Source organism: Macaca thibetana, chromosome 9 (assembly GCF_024542745.1).
Source record: "Macaca thibetana thibetana isolate TM-01 chromosome 9, ASM2454274v1, whole genome shotgun sequence".
NCBI lineage: Eukaryota > Metazoa > Chordata > Mammalia > Primates > Cercopithecidae > Macaca > Macaca thibetana.
In genome coordinates, this window is record NC_065586.1 from 129,186,553 (window position 1) to 129,212,819 (window position 26,267).

The window sequence follows — 26,267 nt, forward strand, 5'->3', positions numbered from 1 at the left end:
CTCGAGGTGGGCCGCGCTCCCCTTGGTGCTGAGTCCTGAATTCGAGGCGGCGTGACCCTCTCCTCCATCCGGGTGCCGGCTGCCGAGACGGGGACTTGCTGAAAGTGGAGTGGCCCGCCTGCTGGCCTTACCCCTCCCCACAGGCAGCAAGGTGGCCAGAGTGGCCCGTGGGCGGCTTGGCAGGGCCGCTGAGCCTCTTTCTGCCTCACGCTGTTTCTCTTCCAGTTTCCAGGCACCCGTCCTCATCCAGGAGCCCATTTGGAGGGGTGGGTTAGCTTCTAGGCACCCGTCCTCATCCAGGAGCCCATTTGGAGGGGTGGGTTAGCTTCTAGGCACCCGTCCTCATCCAGGAGCCCATTTGGAGGGGTGGGTTAGCTTCTAGGCACCCGTCCTCATCCAGGACCCCATTTGGAGGGGTGGGTTAGCTTCTAGGCACCCGTCCTCATCCAGGACCCCATTTGGAGGGGTGGGTTAGTTTCTAGGCACCCGTCCTCATCCAGGACCCCATTTGGAGGGGTGGGTTAGCTTCTAGGCACCCGTCCTCATCCAGGACCCCATTTGGAGTGTGGGCTGGACCCTGATTTGGGGAGGGTTTTCCCACAGCCGTGGCTGCCGGGCTGGACTCATGACCAGCAGAGCTGCACCTTCAGTGTGCGGGTGGCTGGGGCTTCAGGCTCCCCATGTCAGCCACAGGGCCCACAGGCAGAAGCGTCAGACCTGGGCCTGCCCAGCATCGCCCTGGAGTGTCACATGAGTGGGTCCTGTGCCGCAGGCCCTCCTGGGGTGGAACCCATCCCCGTCGTGGCCCCTTTGCCATTTCTGTGTGGCACTCCCCACATGGATACGCCCCAAAGCATTCGTTCTAACACTGGACATTCAGGTCACTTCCAGGCACTCCCCACATGGATATGCCCCAAAGCATTCGTTCTAACACTGGACATTCAGGTCACTTCCAAACGTTGGCTTTTAGGAAAAATACTGATAGGAACATTCATGTCCGTTTCCTTAGTAGACATACGTACTCATTTTTCTTGGGTGATTTCCCAGGATTAGAATTCAGGTCATGGGATATACATAGCTTAGCACCAGTAGACACCACCAAACGCTGTTTTCCAAAATGAGTGTCCCAGCATACACCGCACGAAAATAGCCGGTTCCGGGGGCTCCGCACCCGCGTGGGGCAGCGTCGGTCCTTTCCGTTTTAGCTGCATGGGGGAGGGTGTTGGTGGAACCATTGTGCTTTCGTTCCACGTTTCCTCAGTGACTCACCATGTTAAGTAACGTGTCACGTGCCTACTGGCCGCCACTGGCCGCTCCTGGGAAGAACCTGTCGACTCGGCTGCCGTTTTCCCTGGATCATCCGTCGTCTTTCTCTTGAGTTAGAGTTCTCCAGGCTTTCTGGACCCGAACGCACATGGCAACACGCCCTGCAAATACCCTTTCCCAAAGCCACAGCTTACTTTGTAACGCTTCATGGTGTCTTTTAATAATCACAAATTCCTAATGTTAATGAAGTCCAATATTCCTGGTGTTTTCTGTGACAGTTTTTTTAATGCCTTCGTTTTAAAATCTTTGTCTCTGCAAGTCCTCAAAGATGAGTCGTCTCTCGGTTTCCCCAGAAGCTTCTCTGTCTTTCTTGTATTTCCCATCAGGTCTGCAAGCGCCTCAGGTCAGTGCCGGGGTGGTGTGGAGTGGGGCTCGACCCTTTTTCCATGGGACTTGGCGTGGGTCCAGGGCCCAGGGTTGCAGGCCCCGCCCTCCCCAATCCCACTGTGTGTGCAAGTCGATTCCGGGCCCTTTCCCGTCCCTTCCGTCAGCACATATCTCAGTTATTGCCGCGTTAGAGGAAGTCTCGGTGTTTGCAAGTAGAAGGTGCCTCTCATCCTCTTTCTAAGGTCGTCCTGGAAACAAGCGGGCTCCCACCTCCGTCCCTGGGTGTTCACCAAGTCCTGGGCCTGGGTAGGACGGGGTTCGGGCAGAGGAGCTCTGAGGGTACAAGAGCCACAGGCCCACCTGGAAGCACGTTGCCTGGATGTGCAGGGACAGAGCCTCTGCCTGCACTCGTGCCCAGGGCCTTTCCTTGCAGAAAGCCACAGTCTGGAGGCCACGGGTGCAGAGGAATCCCGTCCTCTGGCTGCCCAGTGCTCTTAAGGGGAAGATTTTTCTTGGCAGATTTAATTTCATTAAAACTTACAGGACAGTTTACATGTCTGTTCCTTCTGAGACGAATAAGTCGTGTCTTTCAAAGAGTGTGCCTATGCCGTCGGAATTTCCCAAGACAACCACACAAAATGGTTCCTTATCCGGGCTCCTCGCGTTGCCTTTCCACGTCAGCTGCACCCGTGGTTTTGTGACCCTTTCATGTCTGAGACGGCTGATTCACCCTTCTTTCGTTTCTGAGATCCACACACATTTTTTCTTTTTCTCAATTGTCCTGCAGGGACCTGTGCATTTTGAAAGTGTTTCCAGTGAAACAGGGTTTGGCTTTAGCAATTTTCTGCTTCACGTTTTCCGTCCTGTTTCCTTTGCTCCTCCCTTTGCTACTTCCTTTGGCTTCGACTCGCTGCTTTTCTAGCTCCTTGAGACGGGAGGCCGGGTCCCCGGTTTCCCACCTTCCTCCCTTCTTGCGTGTGCTGGAGGGAGGAATGTTTCCATTCGAGAACCGTTTTAAGTACGGACCCCAAATATCGATAGCTGTTATGTTCGTTATTGTTTAATTCAAAATGTTTTCTATCTTTCATTTTAATGTCTTCTGTTACCCATTTCAAAGGGTATTGCTTGATTTCTAAATGTTTAGAGATTTTCTAGTTATCTTTCTCATTGGCTTCCTCTTAGTTCTACCAAGTCAACACGGTGCCCAGTGATTTTGGAGGCTGTGGGCTGGCTCATGGAGTGTGGTGTTCCACAGGGTGAACACACACACACAGTCGAGAAGGCAACATTCCGCTGGGCGAACACACACACGCACTCGAGAAGGCGACATTCCGCTGGGCGAACACACACACTCAAGGCGACATTCCACTGGGCGAACACACATGCACCCGAGAAGGCGACATTCCACTGGGCGAACACACACATGCACTCGAGAAGGCGCCATTCCACTGGGCGAACACACACATGCACTCGAGAAGGTGGTAGTTCTGCTGGGTGAACACACACACTCAAGGCGGCATTCCACTGGGCGAACACACACACGCACTCGAGAAGGTGCCATTCCACTGGGCGAACACACACATGCACTCGAGAAGGCGCCATTCCACTGGGCGAACACACACATGCACTCGAGAAGGCGCCATTCCACTGGGCGAACACACACATGCACTCGAGAAGGCGCCATTCCACTGGGCGAACACACACATGCACTCGAGAAGGCGCCATTCCGCTGGGCGAACACACACACGCACTCGAGACGGTGGTAGTTCTGCTGGGCGAACACACACACTCAAGGCGGCATTCCACTGGGTGAACACAGACACGCACTCGAGAAGGCGACATTCCGCTGGGCGAACACACACACGCACTGGAGAAGGTGACATTCCGCTGGGCGAACACACACACGCACTGGAGAAGGCGGTGTTCCGCTGGGCAAACACACACACGCACTCAAAAAGGGGGCGTTCCAGCTGGGTGAACACACACCCACTTGAGAAAGTGGTGTTCCAGCTGGGAAAACACAGACACGTAGTCCAGAAGGCAGCGGTTCTGCTGGGCGAACACACACACACACACTCGAGAAGGCGCCATTCCGCTGGAAGAACACACACCCACTCGAGAAGGCAGCGTTCCGCTGGGCGAACAGACACACGTTCTGCTGTGTGCAGGGCTCAGCATATGTCAAGTAGGTCAATACAGTCGGTCAAGCTGTTTCAGTGTCTAGGTTCTTAGTGATTTTCTTTCTGCTGTTACATCATACACCCCTTGCCTTTTCACCCCATCTCCTGCCAATCTGTACCCCGACTCCCAGGCTTCAGGGACCCTCCCCTCCCCGGGCTGGCCACTCCTCTGCTCTTCTCCCTCTCAGCTGCCAATCTGCATGTTTGCCCCATCCACAGGGATTAGGTCCTTATAAAAGGGTGGGTGGGCAGGTGGGTAGATGGGAAATGGAGACAGATAAGTGAGTCGGGGATGGATAGATGGATAGATGGGTGGGTGGGTGGGTGGATGGATGGATGGATGATAGATGGATGGAGGGTGGATGTGTGGAGGGTGGATGGGTGGATGGGTGGATGGATGAATGGGTGGATAGGTGGATGGATGGATGGATGATAGATGGATGGAGGGTGGATGGACGGATGGTGGATGGGTGGATGGATGAGTGGGTGGATAGGTGGATGGATGGATGGATGGTGGATGGATGGTGGATGGGTGGAGGGGTAGGTGGGGGATGGATGGAGGATGGATGGATGAGTGGGTGGATGGGTGGGTGGATGGGTGGATGGATAGTGAATGGATGGATGGCTGGGTGGATGGGTGGATGGATGGATGAATGAGTGGGTGGATGGGTGGATGGGTGAATGGATGGATGAATGAGTGGGTGGATGGGTGGGTGGATGGGTGGATGAGTGGATGGATGGAGGGTGGATGGGTGGGTGGATGGATGGATGGTGGATGGATGGATTGGGTGGGTGGGTGGATGGATGGATGGATGATAGATGGATGAATGGTGGATGGATGGAGGGTGGATGGGTGGATGGATGGTGGATGGATGGATGGATGAGTGGGTGGATGGGTGGGTGGATGGATGGGGAAGGGTGGATGGGTGGGTGGATGGTGGATGGATGGATGGATGAGTGGGTGGATGGGTGGGTGGATGAATGGGGAAGGGTGGATGGGTGGATGAGTGAGTGGATGGAGGGTGGATGGGTGGATGGGTGGGTGAATGGTGGATGGATGGATGAGTGGGTGGATGGGTGGGTGGATGGGTGGATGGGTGGGTGGATGGATGGACGGTGGATGGATGGAGGATGGATGAGTGGATAGATGAGTGGGTGGATGGGTGGGTGGATGGATGGGGAAGGGTGGATGGGTGGGTGGATGGTGGATGGATGGATGAGTGGGTGGATGGGTGGGTGGATGGATGGAGGGTGGATGGGTGGGTGGATGGATGGAGGGTGGATGGATGGACGGTGGATGGATGGAGGATGGATGGGTGGATGGATGAGTGGGTGGATGGGTGGGTGGATAGATGGATAAGTGGGTGGATGGAGGGTGAATGGGTGGATGGATGAGTGGGTGGATGGGTGGGTGGATGGATGGACGGTGGATGGATGGGGGAGGGTGGAGGGTGGATGGGTAGAGGGGTAGGTGGGGGATGGATGGATGAGTGGGTGGATGGGTGGGTGTGGGGACAGGTGGGTGGTGGTTGGCAGGCATGGACAAGAGGAGGAAGAATGAACGAATAGATGGCTGGAGAATGGACAGGGCAACAGAGGGAAAGGAATACAGGATGGTTTCTCCTTACAAAAGAAGAGGAAGGTTGGCTCCAAGGAACAGCCTTAAGCATTTGTGTTTCCCTGGGAATTCACTCTGTCTGTGAATACTGACACACGGGGAGGACATTTACGGATCCACATCATGAAGAAATTTTTCTATAGGAATTCCAAAACTGGATGAAATATTAGGAACAAAATTATGTTTCGAGCCCCCCACCAAGAAACATTAGCTGATAAGTAACAAAGAAGCAGAGGGGCTGGAGGCGGGTTTCCATCCCCTCCTCCTGGATCAGAGCACAGGCCTGACTCTAGCGGTGGGAGCTCCGCGGCGGTGGCTGGGCTCAGAAGGCCGCACTGTGCAGGCGCAGACACGGGGTGGAGACGCCAGGACAGCTCACTTCATGGAAACCGCTGAGAAAGGGAGGAGAAGACTGAGGGAACCAATGTTTTCTCAGTAACTTCCTCTTAAATGAGGTTAAGTATCATAAATATACAAATTAGTTTAACAAAACAAACATGTCTGGGACTTCCTCAACTACTTCGTGAAAATTATTCTGGTTTTATGTAAAGAAATGAAAGGTTTAGTGCTGTTTCTAAAAATGGCCATTACTGAATAAGGATGCAAAAGGCAGTGACAGAACAGTCCGGAAATGCGTGCGGTTTCCACAGCCTGCCGGAGCCGGTCAGCGTGGGTGTGCATGAAAGACGGACACACACAGACAGGCAGACACATGGACGCACGGGCTCGCGGACACGCAGCGGGAGTCTCTGCCCCACACGTCAGGGCGCTGTGGCCCGGTGCCGGCCCGGAGTGGGGACGGGGCTGCTTCTCCCGTCCTAGCTGGGGATGTGCTGCAGTGAGACCACCTGGGAGGTGCTGGACCTTCCTCCCGGGACAGTGAAGAGCGGAGCTGTGAGCCCCCAGTGTCCAGGCCCACCTGCCTGCCGCCCCACCCCCACCCCGGCACTGTGCTGGCCGCGGCAGCAAACATGTGTCACATGTGCTAGAAAGCCTGTTCCCGGAGTCCCCTGCTCCCACCTCCAGCTGCCTCCACTCGTCAAGTGCTGGCCGTGACCCTGGGCCAGGCTTGCTCAGGGACAGATGTTTGGGTGGAGGGAGGCAGCGGCATCAAGCCATCAGGGCAGAGGCCGGGGGCACCCTGGTCTCCTGCACAGCCTGGTAGGTGGACACTGGACCTTCTTGGCCTTCACAAAATGGCTCCACTTAGCCCCACAACACTGGCTGCACCACACACCTCGGCCAGCCGTGGGTTTGACTCTGTAAGGGGAGGGCTGGGCTGTGCGGCTGCTTAGCCCATTGGCTGAAAGTTGGGAGAGGTTCCAGAATGTTCTGCACTGAGGGGCAGGGCACCTGTACCTGGGCAAGCATCCAGTCCAAGCATCCATGGTCACACAGACGAGAGGCCCCACCCTCCCCTGGCCACAGCGTGGCTCAGCAGGAGCCCTGAGAATCCAGCTTGGGGGAGCCGGTGCTGGGGTGCACGAAGGGGCCTCTCAGCCCCATGAGTTGTCAGCTCTCCTGTGCCCTGGGAACAGCCACCCAGGCGTCTGCCCCACATCATCCGAAGGGGGCTGACAAGTGCTGACCCTGTTCAGACCACGCTGGTGTGAGGTCCCTGCCAGCTGCCACCAGGACTGGCCCCGAGCCGAGGGGCGGCCCCGCCGTCTGCCCGGACTCCCGGCAGGTCCAGTGCTCAGAGCAGCCTCCCCCGGGTGTGTGGGGGCCAAATTCCAGCCCATGGCCCTGACTGTGCAGCTGAGCCTGGGCCCTGAGTCCCAGATCTGCCATTTCCCTGCGTTCTCTGCAGCCCCTGGGGCTGTCATCACTTTATTCTTTTAATTAACTCGGCGATTATAGCCTCCTGTCACTCGTGCGGAAGCAGATTTGGGCTCTGTGGGGAGACAGGAGAGAGCTCCTCTGTGGGAGCCACCTCTCAAACAGCACCTGCGGCCGGCGTGGCTGCGTTTTAATTATTGCAAAACCCTTTGGTGGCTTTTCATCTGTTTCAGACCAAAACCAATAAACACATTCATTTATGTCTAAGTGAGGCCGGCGCCAAGGGCTCAGTGTGGTCACGGCACACAAAGACCTTTGGAGAAACCCAATCGTGCCCTTCGCTGGCCCGACGTCCGCAGGATCGGCCGCCCCGGGCCTGGTTCCAGCTCCTGCCGGCTGCTGTGGGGGGCCTCAGACCCTGGGACCCACAGCTGGGAAGCTGGAAGGGAGGCCGGGGGGCTGTCAGCAGGTCTCAAGCAGGCCTCTGGGGTGCTCACACCAACTCTGTCCCATGTGTGACCTCAATGGAGCGAAGAAAGGGGTGGGAAGGCGGCTGACGTTTTTCTAGAAGCACTGGGAGATGTACTTGGCGTTCTGTTGTGTTTACAGAGGACGTCCACATTTTCCCGGGGCAGTGTGAGGAACCTTGCCCCTGTCCGCCCAGGGCAGGCGTGGGAGGGCAGGGGGCTGTAGGGTGCAGAGCCAGGGGGCCATGGGGTGCAGAGTCAGGAGGCCGTGGGGTGCAGAGTCGGGGACACTGGGTGCAGAGTTGGGGAGCCCTGGGGTGCAGAGTCGGGGGGCTGTAGGGTGCAGAGCCAGGGGGCCATGGGGTGCAGAGTCAGGAGGCCGTGGGGTGCAGAGTCGGGGACACTGGGTGCAGAGTTGGGGAGCCCTGGGGTGCAGAGTCGGGGGGCTGTAGGGTGCAGAGCCAGGGGGCCATGGGGTGCAGAGTCAGGAGGCCGTGGGGTGCAGAGTCGGGGACACTGGGTGCAGAGTCGGGGAGCCCTGGGGTGCAGAGTCGGGGGGCCGTGGGATGCAGAGTCGGGGGGCCCTGGGGTGCAGAGTCGGGGGGCCGTGGGGTGCAGAGTCGGGGACACTGGGTGCAGAGTCGGGGGGCCCCGGGGTGCAGAGTCGGGGACACTGGGTGCAGAGTCGGGGGGCCCCGGGGTGCAGAGTCGGGGACACTGGGTGCAGAGTCGGGGGGCCTTGGGGTGCAGAGTCGGGGGGCCCTGGGGTGCAGAATCAGGGGGCTGTAGGCTGCAGAGTCAGGGTCCCTGGGGTATGGAGTCGGGGGCCTCTGGGGGGGCCATGGGGTGCAGAGTCAGGGTGCCCTGGGGTATAGAGTCAGGGGGTCCTGGGGTGCAGAGTCGGGGGGCCATGAAGTGCAGAGTCAGGGGGCCCTGGGGTGCTGAGTCAGGGGACAGAGGTGACAGAGAAGCCACACCCTGCGACGTTTGACCTCCCTGTGCGGAGGAGGCCTCCCCGAAGCCCCAGGCTCCTCTCTACCAGCAGCTCGCCCTGTGCTGGGGAATCTTTGAGAGCTCAGCTTTTGTTCTTCTAGAGACAGGATTTCACTCTGTCGCCCAGGCCAGAGTACAGTGGGGCGATCACAGCTCACTGGAGCCTCAACCTCCTGGGCTCAAGAGATCCTCCTGCCTCAGCCTCCGGAGTAGCTGCTAATAGAGCTAGACACGACAATGCCTGGTGAATCTTTCTATCTTTTACTATGTAAACATGGGGTCTTGCTATGTTGCCCAGGCTGGTCTAGAACTCCTGGACTCAAATGATCCTCCCACCTCTGCCACCCACAGCGCCGGGATCACAGGTGTGAGGCCCTGCGCCTGACCAGAAGCTCTTCTGACCTCATTTCTCTTTCTATTTCTGCCCACTGGCCTTTGAGGCTCAGAGGAGCTGGCCCTGAGGCCCTCACCACTCACAGACTCGCCAGCCTTCCTCGTCGCTCTGCCCTGGGCCCTTCCCATGACTTCTCTCCTCTCCACTTGGTTCCTATTCATCTTTCAAAGCCACTTCCTCCAGGAAGCCCTACCTGCTTGCTCCTCCCTTCCTTTGCCTCAGGTGAGCGCCTGTCCCTAGTGACTTGAGCCACAGCTATTTCTGTGCCTGTCTCTCCTCAGGGGCCGCCCACCCGGCTCACATCCTCCGTGTGACTTTGCCCATCTACACAGGCTGGTGACCTATTAGAAGGCTTAAGGAGCAATTTCAGAGATCAATTCCTCCATTGCTCTGCAATCTCTGATCTGAGTGGAGACACCCCAGCCTCTCAGGGGATACAGCAGACCCAGGAAGGGGCACATGCCAGGCAGATGCAAGGCCATGGGAACCACTCGCGGCTGAAATCCCGATATGCTTGTCTGGGCAACGTCCATCACCGCTAGGCACAGATGGCGCACAGTGTGCCCTGCCGAGGGGGCTGTATGCCACAGTCACCTGAGAGCCAGGGCCGGAGAGCTCGGGGCCACACCCAGCACAGTTGGACGGACAGGCCAACCGAGGCCCTCATCAACGTCAGCCTTCCCAGAGCAAAGGTGCTGCTGGGATCTGTGGCAGCTTCCCCCAGGACCCAAGCCCCAAAACCCATGTGCAGAGGCCCTTCCGAGGTTAACTCACACCAAGAAGCCTCCAGCCAGCAAGGAGAGAGTGAGGGAGCTCAGGGGGTTCCAGTACAGAGCTGTGTCCCTCCTGCTCTCCCTCCCTCTCTCCCTCTCTTTCCTTCCCTCTTCTCCCTCCATCCGTCTCTCTCCCTTCTTCCCTCCCTCCCTCCCTTTCTCTCCCCGTCGGGCCTCCCCACTGTGCTGCTGCTCCCCCAGGGTCAGACTCAGTAGCCTGTGGCCCCCAGCCTCACACACCCTGAGCCCTCAGTGGATGTCATGAACCAATGACTTTAAAATGAGCCAACCCACTCTCACCCCGGGGCCAGGCACAGCAGATTCCTTAACCCAACTGCTGCTATTGCTCAGGGTCACAGGCTGGCTGTGGCTGACAGCGTCCAGCCACACACTCCTTCCCCAAGATGTGGCCTCCCAGCTGGGGGGTCTAGGTGGGCTCTGGCAGAGGGAGGGCAGCCCTGGGGGCCTCGGGAAGCTGTGGGGTGGAGCACAGGGCAGGGCGACCCAGGCCTGGCCTTGGCCCTGGAGAAGAAGAAGCTCCACAGCTGCTCTCTGGGCAGCAGATGCCCCTGCCAGACGCCACAGGCCTCCAGGCACCTCAGGATGGGAGGTGTCCTCATGGACGAGGGTCTTGAGAAGTGGCTGTTCCCAGAGACAGGCTGGTCCTGGGCTTCCTGTCTCCACCCGCGTGGGTGCCTGCCGGTGGCAACACTGTCCAGGCAGGGACTCAGGTGAGGCTGGTGGTGCCGGGGCCTGCAGAGGACGCCCTTCCAGGAGATGGGCAGCCGTGGGGAGAGTGCGGCCCGGGCAGCACCATGGGCCTGAGAACATCCTCCCGGACCACAGCCTGGAAGGGGAATGCTGGAGATTCCTGCAGAGGAACGGGCAGAAGCCTGGACTCCAGAGGGCTGCCCACAGGTGGGACATCTGCCTGGGGAAGGGCCTGAGGGTCCTGGTGACCAAGGACACTGGGAGCCTCTTCACTGGAGGAAGAGTCGGCTCAGGGTGGATGGAGTCTGGCCAGACAAAAGCAGTTTATCCCCCAGGATGAAAGGTGCCCCCGGGAGCCCCAGGCTGTGACCAGGAGGCCCTGGAGCTGCCACAGGTGCTGACGAACCTGCACTCACCACAGGAGGTTCGGCCGGAGGGTGGGTCCAGGCAGGGGCCCCAAGGTCTGTCCTTCCTGGGGCCCTCAGGGTCTGTCCTGCCTGGGGGGCTGCCTGGCCCTGCTTGATTTGCCCCATCACTGGAGCACCAGTTGGATGCCAAGTGCCAAGCTGGCACGGTTGTATCCACGGGTGTATCCATGGGTGTGTCCACAGGTGTATCCACGGGTGTATCCACGGGTGTGTCCACGGGTGTGTCCACGGGTGTATTCACGGGTGTGTCCACAGGTGTGTCCACGGGTGTATCCACGGGTGTGTCCACAGGTGTATTCACCGGTGTGTCCACAGGTGTATCCATGGGTGTGTCCACAGGTGTACCTATGGGTGTATTCTACCTCGCTGAGAACCGAACAACTGTAAGTAGCACATTCACAAAATTCACACATCAAGCTTTTAAATTTCATTTCCAATTTAATATCATCTGTCTGAGTCTGTTTCTCCCGTAATGCAGTCTTTAAAGTTAAGTGGGCGCGACCCACTTAACTGTTCCCACCCCTTCCAGCGCGGCACCCTCACCACCCTGGGCGCCCCTCAGGATTCTTGGGACCTGGATTTATTGACCTGCTCAGAGGCGAGCCCAGCGGCCATGCAGATGGGAAGGCAGCTGCTCAGAAAACAGGGCGTCTTTATTTGTTCCCGACTTTCCTAGGCAACAAATAACCAGAGGCCGCCGACTCGTTTGGGGAAATTGCTTCTGAGAACAGGGTTATTTTTACCTCCGTCTTGCAATCCTCTCACCCACCCGGCACCCCACTGCCCAGTGCACGCAAGCCGAGTCCCGGAGCTGCCATGCTCGTCTGTGAGGAAACGCTGGAGCTGGGTCCCCAGCACTGCTGGGGGTCCGCGAGCCCCCAGGGCCAGGCTGTGAGCTTGGTGAGTGGGCCCACGGCCGGAGGCTCCAGGCTGGTGAGGACCCCAGGCAGCAGGAGCCCCCATTGCCTTCTGGGATCAGGGCTGATGCTACAACGCTGGCCCAGTGGCCCCAGGTGGCCTTACGGCCTCAAGGACAAGTGGATGCCAGAGCCCAGGTCTCCCTGGAGGTCCCAGTTACACAGGAGTCGCCGAGGCCGACAGCGGGGCCTTTACCCACACCCCATGCAGGCCTTTGTACAAAGGTCCCCCTGCAAGTCCTGATAAAAGGGCGATGTGTGTGCAAACACGTGCACGGTGTGTGGGTAAAGTGGCAGAAAGGGTGTCATGAGGCAGTGACACTGCCGTTCCCATGGCCGCCCTCATCTCACTGATGCCTCCCTGTCCTCACGCAGATGATTTTGAAGCGAATCCCCAAGATTGTATCACCGACGAAATATCCAGTGTGCATCGCTAAAATACAACGGCTGTGAACTTTTCAAAAATTAGCAATAAAATTCCTGTTTGATCAAGTATTAAGTCTAGGTTTCCATTTTCTAGGTTTTCTTTGTACAGTTTATTTGTAAAATCAGGACCAGCACAGGCCCCAGGTGTGGCTGGCTCATGTCCCACCCTCCATCTGGGCCTGCCGGCCTCCGCCAGCCACCTTTGTCTCCCCGAATACTCTTTGCTGAAGAGACGCCAGCATCCTCCCACTGAAGTTCCACCTGTGGACTCAGTGGTGTCGCCCATGGTGTTGTTTACAGGGTCTTGTGGCCCCTTGTCTTTTTTTTTTTTTTTTTCCTTTTTTTAAGAGACCAGGTCTCATTCTGTTGCCCTGGCTGGAGTACAGTCACCTCATCTCAGCTCACTGCAGCCTCAACCTCCCGGGCTCAGGTGATCCTCCCGCCTCAGCCTCCTGAGTAGCTGGGATTACAGGCACACACTACCACACTCAGCTAGTTTTTGTATTTGTGATGGAGATGGGGTTTTGCCATGTTGCCCAGGCTGGTCTCGAACTCCTGAGCTCTAGAGATCCTCTTGCCTCGGCCTCCCAAAGTGCTGGGATTACAGGCGTGAGCCACCACACCCAGGCCCCATGTGTCTTATAAGTTTGCAGCTGTGTCTGAGGTACTGACCACTCAGAGGTGATGGAGTCTCTCTTCCTGCAATGGCTGTTGCATGTCCACTGACCCAGCAGGGGTCGGAAGGCCAATCCCCTCGTCTCCTTTTCTTTCAGTGGTCCCTGTAGACGCCTGCACAGCTCCCCATGGTCCGTGGTCCCTGTAGATGCCCGCACAGGCCCCCGTGGTCCGTGGCCCCTATAGATGCCTGCATGATCCTGTGTGGTCAGTGGCTCCAGAGTTCCCCCGAGATGATGCCGGCAGCAGCGGCCTGGATTTCTGGTGCTGTCAGACCCCGACCCCTGATGCCACTCTCCCTGCTCCAGCTGGACATCACCATCGTGCCCAGGAGACCGGGCTCCTTACAGGGGCTGCGTGCTTTAGAGACCTCAGAGGGTTTGCCCAGAGTGTTCACTGAGACTGGGCTGCTCAGTGCCTCTGGCCTTGTTTAACTGGGCAAACTAGGAAACATGGCAGCCGCCAGGCCTGGGGACTCACATTGGAGGGAGGAGTGGGTTGGGAACCACAGGTGCTGGCAGCCCGTGGGGACCTTGGCTCAGGGTGAAGATGGGGGTTGGTGTGAGGACAGTGACACAGCCCTAGGGCCCGGCCATGCACTCAGAAGCAGTCGCCCCTTGGGACCCTCCCCTCCGACCTCTGTCACGAGTTCCCTGGGGGTGGAGCAGAGGCTCCCGCTCTTCACAGGCCACAGCAGAAGCCTCAGGCCCCAGCCCTGGCCTGTGGTCACAGCAGGGAATAGCCACAGGCCCCGAGCTCTGTAGCCCACGGCAGCCCCAGCAGAGGCCCAGCGGCTGACCTCTGTGCCGAGGCTTGACCGACAGTAACATGTCCAGCCCTGCTGAGACTTCCATGTAAACTGCAGAGCACACAGCTCCTGCACCTCCCACACAGCACAGCCCAGTCAGGGAGCCCCAAGTCCACACAGGAACCAGCCGTTTTCTCCGGGTGAGCACCCTTACCGGGCAGGTAGGAGAGGGCAGAGTGGCGGTCGCAGGGCCACCCCAGGCCACGCCAAGCCGCATGGAGGGAGGAACAGGCCCAGCCTGGAGCGGTCACAGTCCCTGTCTACCTGGCAGGCAAGCTGGAGTCATGTGGAATAATATGTGGGCGCCCTCGGTCAGGAAGACAGCACCCACGGACCAGACATCGAGCGCGTTTCTCTGCAGCCTTGCCCTGGGAAGAGTGGGCGCTCAGGTCTGGTCCAGGAAGCAGCTGGGGCTGAGGCGGCCCACGGGCGGCAGGGCTGGCAGGAGGCTGGGGCCTGGTCTGTGTGTCCTCCCTGCTGGCCACACACCTGCTACCTGGGTCCTGTGGCCCTCGGGGTGTCCTGGGCGTGGCACGACCAGCGTGGGGAGCCGCCTCTAAACCTACTGGCTCTTTGAGGAGTGAAAAGGGAGGGCGGAGATTTGGGGGAGGAATTTTAAAGTCCATTTGAAAGGCCAGCTTCGTGGATCTGGCTGTGTCCAAAATGCATTTGGAGAAAATTGCTGTGTCAGGAATCTTTTTTTAACCTGCGGATGAGGAAGGCTTGTTCTATCCGTAGTTTAGGAGTGACAGGGTTGCGCTGTGTGATGAGGTGAGTGCAATGCTGGCTCCTCATGCCCCAGTGGGGGGCCCCGGGGCCCCTGGCATCCATGGGGCCGCAGGCAGGGTCCTCTGGGGAGTGGCCCACATGGGAAGATGCAGCCTTTTCTCCATCAAGGGCTGTACCCGCCCCTTGCTCCCCCAGCATCACAGGCCAGAGGTCTGGACCTGGCCTGGACACCATTCCTGACGTGCCAGGCAGCCTTGGACCCTTCTTCCCCCACCCCGGGCACCCTCAGGGCGTGGGGCAGGTGAGGGGCAGACAGGAGCAGACCCCCCACAGCGCAGATCCTGCAGATGCAGGCACAGCAGGCCACGGGGTCCAGGAGGAGGACGCGGCAATGCTGGGTGCGTGGGCTGCGGGCCAGGGTCAGGATCTGAGCAGGATCCACCACATCTGAGGGACACGGGGACGCCTCACGCCCTCTCAGCCATGTCCCTGCACCTCGCTCACCCCTCCGGGTCCTCAAGCCCACAGCCCTTGCAGGGCAGGTGAAACTGGGCACCGTGGACAGGCCTTTGCCTCCGGCTCTGCCTCCACCTCACGCCTCATCCTCTGAGTCTCCCGCCAGCTGCTCTGGCTGTGAAGATGGCTGAGCATATGGACGCACTGGTCAAATATTTGGAGTTTGTGAACTGTGTTTTGAAATTAATGAGGATTTTAGTATTCATAGACTTCCAAAATACACAAACATGCCAGCTTCTGGGGAGGATGCGACTGACACCAACCGCTTGTCAGCAGGGCTGTTTGCTTCCGGGTGGCACCTTTAGGAGCCGGGCTCTGTGGCCGCGTGTGCCGGTGCCCGTGTCTCAGGCCCTGGGGGTTCCCCTGCCTCCCGGGTGACGATGTGGTTCCCAAAGTCTCCGCATCTTCCAGGGAGGGTGTCTGTGCTGCCGTGGCCCAGCCCAGATGGAGCCGCCATCTCATCACCAGCCCCCAGGGCCCCTGGCCCGGTCTCCCTATCTCTGTGGCACCAGCTGCTACCCACGGATGCAGTTGGTTCAAGTACTTATCACCCCCCAGAGCAATTCCTGAGGGCAGGGCCTCCCAGCAGTGCCCCCCACCCAGCCCAGTCCGGGAAGGTCCACTCGCTGCTTGCACGGGAGCCTTGTTTGGGGAGATGGGCTTGTGAGGCTCTGACGAATGCCCTCAAGACCCCGAGCACGCGCTGCAACCATCTGTCCACCGCTCTGCGAGTCACCGGCTTCTCTCCCTTCCACAACGCGGGGAAAGGTCCCCACGGAGGGCCTGAGTCCCTGCAACCGACCCCCGCTTCTGGTATTAGCTTGTTCTGGGCTTCGGCTATTACCAACAGCTCAAAGCAGGAATCACTGGCTCAAAGATTATCAGAAATTTTTAAATAAAAAGATTATTTTTAGGCTCAAAGATATTTTGAAAGGAGAGAAAGCAATGTCTCAAGACATAAAGAACTGAAAAATTGCCCCACGGTGTGCCAAAATTGCTAATCCTAGAAAAACCAGCGACTCGGGAATATTAATTTTCAAACAAATAATTATTTTAACAAAATTGCCAGGTGGAACGACTCGCTTCCGACCACATCTAATTTGGTAAAATTGCTTTGGCCCAGTTGCCAGAGCCTTGGCAGGAGCCAGGCTAAGGCAGCTGGGCCAGCCGTGGAGGGGAGCGCGGCCAAGCCAGGCAGGGCCAGGCGGCACCAGGCGGCAGGTGCGGTCAGACGGAGCAGGTCCCACGGGAGGGCCGGGGCTTGAGCTGGACAAAGGCTGGGCCATCAGGTGGGCAGGACTGCAGGGACCAGGCCTACTCTGGGGAGCACCAGGGACAGCTCCCAAGCTGCGGCCGGCTCTGGTCCCCAGGGAGGGGCTGGCTGCACCACGGGCCTGTTCAGAGTCCTCCAGGCCAGACGCCCCGGGGACAGCGCCTGGGCTAACCCTCGAAGACACGCCAGGGCTGTGGGTGAGGCGGGGAGGGCTTCACGAATGTCAGGACAGTGCGGCCCGGGGGTGAGCCGGAGGCAGGCGAGGGTGTGGTTGGGAGGGAAAGCATGCTTGGTCCTTCCTTGGTGGTTCAGGGACAGTATTATGGGGCCGCCTGCTTCCTCCTCACTGGACCTGCCCTTTTGCCTAAGCAGGATCCAGAGGGCCGTGGTGGGGGCTGGGCCCCCGTCCTTCCTGTGACCACGGCCCAGGGACGGCTGGCCGGAAGGGGACGGCGTCCCAGCCCCGACAGAGCAGGGACGGGGCCAAGAAACGCCCCAGAGTCACCCCCACTCCTGGGAAGACCCCAGCGGTGGCCTCGGCCCCGGAGGGACCAGAGGTGGTTCCCGGCCCTGGAGGGACCAGAGGTGGCTCCCGGCCCTGGAGGGACCAGAGGTGGCTCCCGGCCCCCAGGGCTGGAGGCTGTTGTGAAAAGCAGGTTGTGTGGCTGATTATTCAGGTCTGGAAACTGGAATTGTCTCTAAAATGTAAAACCATCTGGACACTTGGCTGTTTCTGTTTCAGCCTTTACCCCACGTTGAGATCAGGGTAGACCCGGGAGCCAGCTGGGCCAGACGCATGGCTCTGACACAGGGAAACCAGAGCCGCAGACACGTCCCACGTTGAGATCAGGGTAGACGGTCTTGGAGCCTGCTGGGCGGGCAGCACCGCTCTGACGCAGGGAAGCCGGAGCCGCAGACCTGGATGTAAAAGCCCCATGTTTACAAAGCTTCCCAAGGACCCATGTTAACTTCTGAGCCCGCAAGGAATCATCCGCATGAAATCGGGGGTCTCAGCATGCTCCCGTATCTTGGCGAAGATGGTGTCTGGTGGCTGTGGCCTTCGCCATGCGACTTTGTGGACGTTAAGGGGCAGGAGCGCGTGCGTGTTGCTAGTAAGGTCGGCCCCGCGGCTCTGTGGTGTCTCTCATCGCTCCCTGTGATGAGCCCTCATTACAGTTCCAGGCTGCGTGTGACGGTTTCTGCGGCAGTTCATAGGAAGCGTCCTCACCCCACATCTGTGGCCGGGTGCCCAGGCCGCGTGTCAGCCCTGGCCGGTGGACAGAGACTCACGTCAAACACTCCTGAGCCTGCCTGGAGCAGCCACAGTGCTTGGGGTGCACCGATGGGAAGCCCTCCTTGGTCTGCTGAACCCCAACTCCTTGTAGAGGGCTCGGGCCTCACCAGGGCTGCCCTTGTGAGTCCAGGGCCGTCAGGGGTGGAGGAGAGCACCAGGAGGGCACGCTGTGTGCTGGTGGGCCCCCCGAGGTCATCCACCCACAGAAGCTATGTTCTCATTATCAACACGCCCTCTGGCAGGACCCCCTGGAGACAGAGCTTCCTCGGCAGCACCAGGCGCTACAACCAAACCCAGGCACCAGGCAGCCGGCAGCAGGGGCCGCGCTTGGATGCAGCTCTACGCGAGGATTTTGTCCCTGACACAGCCACTGGCAGGCAGGGACACTGTGGGTTCCCAACTACTGTGGCCTGGTCACATCCGCTCCCTTCCCCAACTCAAGTGTCCAGACAGAGGCCGGGGGAGCTCCTGGGCTGCAGAGGTTTTATCCATCAATGCGCAGCTGAGGACATCAGAAAGCCATGTCTGGGGTGGGGCCTGTGGGGCCGTGGGGAGAACGGGTGAGGGCGTGCCGCCCCCAGTGTGTGAGCAAAGCTGCAGCACAGCCGTTGCCCCAACAGCCAAGTGCACACCTGCCCCTCACACCCCCCACCCCCGACACCTGCGTGGCTCCCCTGGCCTGCAGAATGAGCAGAATCCCACACCCATCCAGCCCTCCCCACCGGATCCCAGACTGCCCCAGGTGCTCTCTGCCTGGGTCCTGGGTGGGTTCAGTGAGCGAGGAGGCCACGTGACTCCTCCAGGGCCACCGGCAGGAGCCAACAGGAGCTGTGGGGGCCCCAGGCCACACCAGGGACCCCAGGACCTTGTAGGATCGGGGTTCTGCATAGGGCCTCCCTTCCCAGGAACACCCACTCAGAGCCTCCTCCTGCCTTCTTTCAATACTCTCCACAAGCCTTCAGCAAAACCAAGGTTCACAGCTTGGAGAGGGGAGGCCTTTATGCCTTTTCCGAAGAGGAGAAGGTACCTGAGGCCCAGCGGGTAGAGGCCTACGAGACCCCACAGCCTTGGCCTGAGGTGGGCATAGGATGCTGAAACAGAGCACACCCCTCACACAGCCGGAACCCTGACCCTCAGAGTCCGCCCCACAGTACAGGCTGATGGAACCCTGCAAGCCTGGATGCGTGTGCCAGGGCCTTGCACTGGACACAGAGGCCTGGCCGAGGCACCTTGGACGCAGGCCCTGTGCAGTGAGGCCTTCCAACGTAAAACCCACCAGAGGGGCTCATTCTGCAGGGGACCCACAAGTGCCAAAGGGCCTGTTCGCCACACGTGGTGGTCAGTGGAGCCACGTGAGGTTCCCCAGGGCCTCCTGCCTCCGAGGGAGATTGTGCTTGCCCTGCGTGCTCTCGGGGGCTCTGCTGAGTGCTTAGTAAAGAGGCAGCAGCGAGAAGATTTTAGGTTTGTTAATTTTATTATTTGGTTCTCAAACGAGGCTTCACCTCAGGGTAAGCACGAATCTGTTGGCTTGAATCTTGGCTAGGAATGGTCTGCACAAATTCAAATTGACGCTGGGGGGAGACGGCTGGTTGCCGTGGCAACCAGAGAGCCGTTTTTAATTCCGCTGGGTGAGTGGCGGCTGCTGCGCGCTGTCTCGGGAGGACGGTGGCCCTGGGTCCCGCTCTCGGCGGCCAGGCTTCCCACCCCCGGAGGCCGCCATTTCCTCTCTCGGTGGGCTTCTAAGTTCAGGCTCTCAGAGTCCCCACCAAATGCCTGGAAACGAACACTCTCAAAAGTGTTCCAAAAAGAGGCAGGTCCTGCCCGAGACACCAGTGACATGAGGCCATTGTTGCTCCAGAGTTCAGTGATCACAGCGAGCTCCGCACGCGAGTCCCCAGCAGCCACGGCCCTCCAAACGCGGGGCTGGGGAGGGGCTCACCACCGGTGAGGGAGGACGGTGCTGGAGGCTCACCCCTGGCGAGGGAAGACGGGGCTGGGGAGGGGCTCACCCCCGGCAAGGGAGGACGGGGCTGGGGGCTCACGCCTGGCGAGGGAAGACGGGGCTGGGGAGGGGCTCACCCCTGGCGAGGGAGGACGGGGCTGGGGGCTCACGCCCGGCGAGGGAGGACGGGGCTGGGGAGGGGCTCACGCCCGGCGAGGGAAGGCGGGGCTGGGGGCTCACCCCTGGCGAGGGATGGTACCCATCACCATCCTAAGCCTCCTGCGTCGGCCTGACCTCCAGCTCTGTTACCCTGCCTGAGGCAGCGTCATCCCTGGGACTGTTTCCTGCTCTCCCACAAACAGCCTGCAGATCCCAAAGCCACAAGATGTGAAGACGCGTGGTCCCCTGGCTGAGGCCTTGCAGGCAACACGGCCCACTCTCTGGGTAGGGGTGGGCCCAGCCCCCATTGTTCCTTCCCTGCAGAGGCAGTAGCCGCAGCTCAGGCCCTGAGGTGGGACTGCGGCAGGAGCAGGTGGCCACCCACGGGCACCCCACATCTTGTGTCCAGCAGGATCCCCTCAGAGGGAGGAAGCCCACATCCACTGCTAAGAGGGCCGAAGGCTCCTGGGAGGAGGCAAGGTTTCGGCCACGGCCCCAGCATTTCGGAGGAGGTCCGAGTGGCCTCCCCAGTGAATGGGGCCAGGTTCCCCAGTTAATGGAACCCCAAACTGACCTTTCCGGGAGGTAGGCAGAATCGCAGAGCAGTGGAAAGGGCTGGAGGGTCCCGTGCACCCGAGACCCTGTGAGCTGGGGCCTCGGATGCCAAATAAATGACAAAGCCCTCGAGAGTTGCCTCAAAAGTGCGGTTCTCCGTGCTGTCAGGGCAACGTCCAGCAGCTGTTTCTTTGGAAGGTCAGTGTTGAAGGCGTTAGGATTTGTATCAGGAAGAACTGCCCCCCCTTGCCAGCCCCATCTCCACCAAGGCCAGCTGGGCTGCGTTCAGACTGCCTGGCCCTCCGAAAAACCCTCTGCAAACTCGGCCATTTCTTCTGAGAACATCTTTCCTCCCACAGTGAGGCAGGAGCCACGTGCCTGCTTCCGTGTGGACTGTGAGCTGCGTGTTCTCACAGTTTTAAACCATCAGAAAAAGTCAAAAGAAGAATAACCCTTCGTGGCACGTCCGTGGGTGATGCTTCGTGGCACACCCCTCGCTGGTGTGCTGCCCGCAGTGCTGAAGCCGGGAGGAGGCTGCCCTGATGAAGGACGCAGCTGGAGGGGCTGCAGTGGCCGGCCCTGGGCGTCCGCTTGGCAAGGCTGCTGTCCGCAGTTTTCCATCGAGCACTCGTGGAGTTGCTGCTGAGAAAGGGGTGGTGTAGACGCGGTGACCATGACCGGCACTTGGCCGTCTGCGCTATAGGCCAAGGAGGCCTGCGTGGGCCCACCTGGCTGCAGCGGGGAGCTGAGCCTCCCTGAGGAGGAAGGAATCACGCCTGAGGCAGCAACAGCAGCTCCTGCGTGCGTCCCTCATGGAGTGAGCCGACTCCTCGATTCCTCTATTCCTCGCAGTAAAGCTCTTCACCTATGTAACTATGCATCATGGAAACAGGAACGTATCCTCCGGCTCTGCAACTCTGGTGGAATCCAGGCGATACCTGGTGAGACACCTTAATAAACACGTAAATAGACTCTGCCGTGGTGAGCACCTACACCCACGGGGCAAGCATGGGGTGTTTTCCTGGCTAGGAATTCCATCTTTTTCACCACGAGACTCGTCATGGACTTACATTTTGAAATAGCATTGTTTGGGTTTGTTAGGGTTTTAAATTTCATTCTTCTTTGCCTTATTTCCATTTCCTGGTCTTTTCTATCTTTTTTCTTTTGTTTTCCTCTATTGGGGAGGTAAGAGTCAGGAAGGCAGGCGGCACCTCACCCATGTGCCTGCAACATGGACAAGACGCTTCCCTCTGGCCGGGACTGGAAAGGTGGGCCCTGTGCCCAGCCAGTGCCACGGCCAACCCTGCAGTCCGGAAAGTAGAGGCTTTGCCGATGAACAGCCAGCAGAGAGAGGGCCGAGGGCCGGGGGCTGGGAGCCGGGGGCCGTGACATCTGGGGACAGGGCAAGTGCTGACGTCCCCTGGCTGCAGGGCAGATGGCCGCCAGCTCACTTTCTGAATGCCACCCAGAGGCCTGCATGATCCTCCAGGGTGGCACGAGACTGTCTGTGCCTCAGTTTCCCCATCCACTGGCAAGCCACCAAGGCCACCATGTGGGACTGTTCAGGAGACAGCACCCGGTCCCCAGCACCACCCCAGAGATGAGGCCTGAAGCAGGTGCCTTCCAAGGGCAGCTCCAGGAAGGGGCTGGCAGAGCAGCGGGGGAGGGGCCCAGGGGGGCAGCTGTGAGTGGGCAGGAGACGCCCGGCACCCCCACCCCTCACAAGACTGGGCCCCACAGACTCTCCCCTAGGGCAGCTCTGGGACATGTGGCAGTGCCAGCTCCCCCGGGATCCCTCTCCTTCACCCGGGTTAGCACTGGGTGTGGAATGGGGGGAGCCCTCCCGGGTCCCAACCACCACATGCGAGGGCAGGGGGACATTCACAAGCCAGTGGACCTGTCTGCCTCAAGTGCCGGACCCCAGGGCCCCTGGTAACCTTCTGTGTGTCCTACCCAGATACCAACGGCCTTCGGGGCTTTCCCTTGGACAATCTTTCCCTTTGGAGCCTGTGGGGGCCCAGTCCAGGGCCCAAAACCAGCTGGGACTGAGAGGGGTAGTGGGAGTTCTCTAGGGCCTCCCAGAGCCTGGCTGGCTCCACCACCTCCCTCTGCCCCCACAGCACCTTTGAGAAGTTCCCCCGCAAAGCCCCCATGGGACTCAGGGCAGGGCTCGGGTCTGTGTGCAGGGAAAGAAACAAGCCAGGGCCCCCACACCAGCCGGGGCCTCCTCTGGGCCCCAACCGTGATGTGCCAGGAGCCCCCCGGGAAGACAGGTTGACCTGTGCTCAACTTGGTACCCCTCACCTGGAGCAGTCTCTGTGGTGGGAGCTGCTGGGTGCAGGAGGAAGATATCAGGGCAGAGCCCAGGGAGACCCCTGGCCTGGGGGCGCTGGGGGCAGAATCCTCCCCTTCCCAGCCCTCTTGTCCAGGACCATCACCCAGGGGATACCAGGGGGCTCTGAGGCTCCAAGGGGAACAGTGTCCAGGGAGTCAGGGCGGCCAGGGTCTGGGGTGCCTGGAGTGTCTCCAGCTGGGAACTGGACCATTGCCTGCCTGGACCCTGTGTCCCTTAGCTAGAGTTCAGGGCCCATCACAGTGTCCCCACAGAGGGGCTCTGGGGACACCAGCTAGATGGGGCAGTGGGGCCCTAAGGGAAGCGGAGTGCTGTCACCCCTGCATCTAATTCTACCTCTGTGAGTCTTCATGACAACCCCCCACTAGTACATCCTTCAGGCCCCTCAAAATCCATGGCAGCAGGGCCTGGGGATCCCCTGAACAGGTGCCAGTGTCAGAGAACCTGGGGCAGAAGCAGCCATGCAAGGGTGGAGGCCAAGGACAGAACAGGTGGAGGGGGAGTGGGGTCACCCAGGGCCAAGGAGGGAATGAGTGGAGGGGGAGTGGGGTCACCCAGGGCCAAGGAGGGAATGAGTGGAGGGGGAGTGGGGTCACCCAGGGCCAAGGACAGAACAGGTGGAGGGGGTGTGGGGTCACCCAGGGCCAAGGAGGGAATGAGTGGAGGGGGTGTGGGGTCACCCAGGGCCAAGGAGGGAACAGGTGGAGGAGGAGTGGGACACCGAGGGCAGTTCCTGAGACTCTTGCTGAGGCTGCCACCAGGCCAGCATGTGCCCCAGAAAACTGATCTTGGGACGAAAACTGGAGTGGACTTGGACCCACCTTGTGGGGTAGGAGGCCCTGGGGGCAGGATAGGGGCCTGTGGGCTGTGCACAGAACCCACACCTTGCTGCGGGTGGGAGGCTGGGCTGTTTGGCCCCTGGCACCCCAGCCTCCACACTCACCTTGGCTCTGGGTGCCCGGCTCTGTGGCCTAGGATGCAGGAGGGTTGGGGTGGAGGGACAGGGACGCTTTCAGCACAGCCACGGGCCCTGTCTGTCTACACCAGCTGCGTCTGCCCTGCTGACTCACACTCAGACGGGTTCACGACAGGTGCACCTCGGTTCTGGCATATCTGGACTCGAGAATGTTAATAAAGGATGGAAAATTCCGTCCAAATCCATTTTCTTGTGTATATTTCTGTTCTTGCAGCTTCTCCACGGATGGAGATCTCCTTTGGGAATAACACAGGGTCGTGCAGTCCGCCCCCCGGCGTTTTCAGGCGAGGGTCTGGTGCTGGGGCGCGAGCGCGGAGCCGGGTGTCTCTTTAAATGCGCTCTGCAGTGTGACGGCGGCCGCCCGGCTGGAAGAGCCATCCCCACCCTGCGGCAGGAGCCCGCCCGCCGCCATCGCCCGCCCCGGTCCCCATGGTTACGCGCCTGCCTCCGGCCCTGGGTCCCCCCTGTCGCCCAGGGAGCTACTCGCAGAGGCGGCGGCGCTGCTGGCCGGGCCGGGGCCGCCCGTGCGCGGGGCTGTGACTCACCGGCCGGCGCCGCAGCCCCGCAATCTGTTGATAACTGGCTCCCAGCTCGGCCGCTGCCCTCGCGAATGGAGAGCGGGTCCCCGGCGGGGGGAGCGCAGCGCGTCCGTCTCCAGGAGCGCGGCCCGGCCGCCCCGGCAGCCGCTTAGGCCACAGCAGGTGGGAAGGACGAGAGGGTCTGGGCGCGGGTCTGGGCGGCGGGAGGGACGCGCGGGGCCGTGGCTCGGCAGAAACGCTCCCGCCCCGGGGTGACGCCGGCCGCGGGGAAAGAGGCTCCGAGTAACTTTCGGCTCCGCTGGGGCGGGAGGAGCAGCGGATAATCCAGGGCCCCCGCCCCGCGCGCCCGGCCGCAGCTCGAGCCACATCCAGGCAGAGTAGACGCCGCGGCCGGGCTGGGGCGGGCGGGTCACTCGGTGCCCGTTCCGGGTGCAAACGCCTCGCGCGCCTCTGGCTTTGTGCAGCCCGAGATCGTTGAGTTTGGCTCCGGAGCCGGGAGTGGGGCGCAGATTGATTTTTAAACATGGAGGAGACGCATCTGCCGCTGGCACGTTCGGTCCGAGCCCCCCGCCTCCCCCCGGTCCCCACCGGCACCGCCTCCACCAGCCCCAGGCGCAGCACCCACGCCGCCCGCGGAGGGGAGGGAGCGACAGGCGCCGCGGCTGCTCGCCGGCGGGGTCGGGGCTGCGAGCTGCCCTTCGCGGGGACCCTCCTCCCGCCCCGCTGACCGCCGCTGTCTTCGCAGATGGGAGCAGCTCCGGGACTGCGCCCGCCCCGCCACGGTCACCCTGAGGCCCGGGGCCCGGGAGCGCGACCTCCTGGCCGCCGTCTGGGACTTTGACCTTCCGGAGGCCATGGAGGCTGGCGGGGAGCAGGGCGCGACCTGATCGCCTCCCCCTGGACGCCTCCTCCCGCGGCGCTCACGCTTCGGTAACTTTGCAGCGCTCATGGTGAGTACGGGGGTCCCGAGGGTCCTGCAGCTGGGGCTGGGCCGCTGGGGGGGCCGCCACCCGTTCAGGGACTCCCAGGCTGGAAAAGTTGTGGAGTGGTGAGCTGGTGACCGGGCTTCCGTCCGGGCTCAGTGCGGGGGTGGGAGGCTCTATGGGGTGGGGGCCGGGGACAGGCCCATGTCTTGGCGCCTCTGCTCCCGGTGGCTGGGTGCTGGTCATACTAATGAGTTGCAGGCATACAGCAATGTCGAATCATTTAATCAATGGAGGTGACGTCCCTCCTGCAGAGCCGGCATCGTGTGCTGTGAAAACCCGGTCTGTGCCTGGGCTGAGGTCCCTGCCACCCCAGGCCCCTCCAGCCTGGTCACCAGGCCTCCCCCACGCCACCATGCCAGCCCCTTCCCATCAGAAAGTTGATGAAAGGCAGTGGGGACAGACGTAGGTGGGCTTCAGTGGAGGCTGTGGCGGAGAGAAGGCGGCCGCACACACGACAGGCACGGGAAGGGTGTTTCACCCGGAAGGGGCTCGTGGCTGGCAGCTGGCTGGAGCGGCAAGCGGGACCCATCCTGAGTCCCTCCCTGAGGCTCCAGCAAGCTTTTGCTGCAGTTGCTGAAGGTCTGGGCTCCGGAAGGGCTGACAGCTGAGCGCACAATGCATTGTGTGTGCTGGTAAGGGGCAGCTGACAGGCGGTGGGGACCCAGGGCACGTGCAGAGAATGCCGATGGCCCCAGAATGTGCGGCTGCCACAGACGCCGGCTGGCGTGCCTCGGAGCAGACCCAGTGTTCGCTGTGTAAGGAGCCATCCGTCTGAGTCACTTGTTCATTTTCTTCTTGTTCCATTCAAAATGTCCAAGCAAGAGCGATGCCTTTGCCAACATTCAGTATCATCTTCCAGCGGCTGCTTCACCCTGAGGCTGGCTGAGGCCTCCGCACTTACCTTTCAGACACCTGACAAGGTTGCGTGTCCAGCACTGGCAGCACCTCAGGGGGCAGCAGGCCGGCCCCAGGGCTCCTGCCCACCCCCGGGCTCCCACCAGCCTCAGGAACCATTGCTGTTGTCCCACAGGTGCCACACCCAGCCCAGCCCCAGGCCTCCCAGTTGGCAGGATCTGTGGCTTTTCAGCCTCAAATTCAGGCCCTTATTTGCAAAATGGAAAGC

The 26,267-nt window shown here is 60.4% G+C and overlaps 2 protein-coding genes and 1 pseudogene across 3 annotated transcripts in view; 1 reads left to right on the plus strand and 2 right to left on the minus strand.

Moving 5' to 3' along the window:
* Positions 1-19,086: 19,086 nt before the first annotated feature.
* Positions 19,087-25,107, minus strand: LOC126962296 (translation initiation factor IF-2-like). The gene is made up of 5 exons (XM_050803146.1): positions 25,001-25,107; positions 24,165-24,921; positions 23,587-23,756; positions 19,817-20,929; positions 19,087-19,608 (listed from the first exon to the last, which is right to left on the minus strand). Exons 1-3 carry the CDS (start codon positions 25,105-25,107, stop codon positions 23,682-23,684), a joined length of 939 nt encoding a protein of 312 aa, XP_050659103.1. The 3' UTR covers positions 19,087-19,608; positions 19,817-20,929; positions 23,587-23,681.
* Positions 21,971-22,718, minus strand: LOC126962294 (uncharacterized; annotated as a pseudogene).
* Positions 24,201-26,267, plus strand: part of ADGRA1 (adhesion G protein-coupled receptor A1) — a 42,829-nt gene continuing 40,762 nt past the window's right edge. Inside the window, exons 1-2 of one of the 2 annotated variants that reach the window (XM_050805512.1) lie at positions 24,201-24,320; positions 24,904-25,108. In XM_050805512.1, the coding sequence (XP_050661469.1) occupies positions 25,106-25,108 (3 nt within the window). In that variant the 5' untranslated portion in view covers positions 24,201-24,320; positions 24,904-25,105. Of the gene's footprint in view, positions 24,321-24,789; positions 25,109-26,267 lie in introns of those variants that run through there. The other variant, XR_007729010.1, reaches the window with a different exon arrangement.

What these genes read in the sequence shown, in the direction of transcription:
- LOC126962296 (XM_050803146.1), bottom strand. Translation starts at nt 25,107, where the DNA reads ATGAGCGCTGCAAAGTTACCGAAGCGTGAGCGCCGCGGGAGGAGGCGT. An exon ending in GCCTCCATGGCCTCCGGAAG is followed by an intron (nt 24,922 to 25,000) that starts GTCAAAGTCCCA and finishes GGGCGGGCGCAG; the next exon opens with TCCCGGAGCTGCTCCCATCT. An exon ending in CGGGGCTGCGGCGCCGGCCG is followed by an intron (nt 23,757 to 24,164) that starts GTGAGTCACAGC and finishes TCTCGAGTCCAG; the next exon opens with ATATGCCAGAACCGAGGTGC.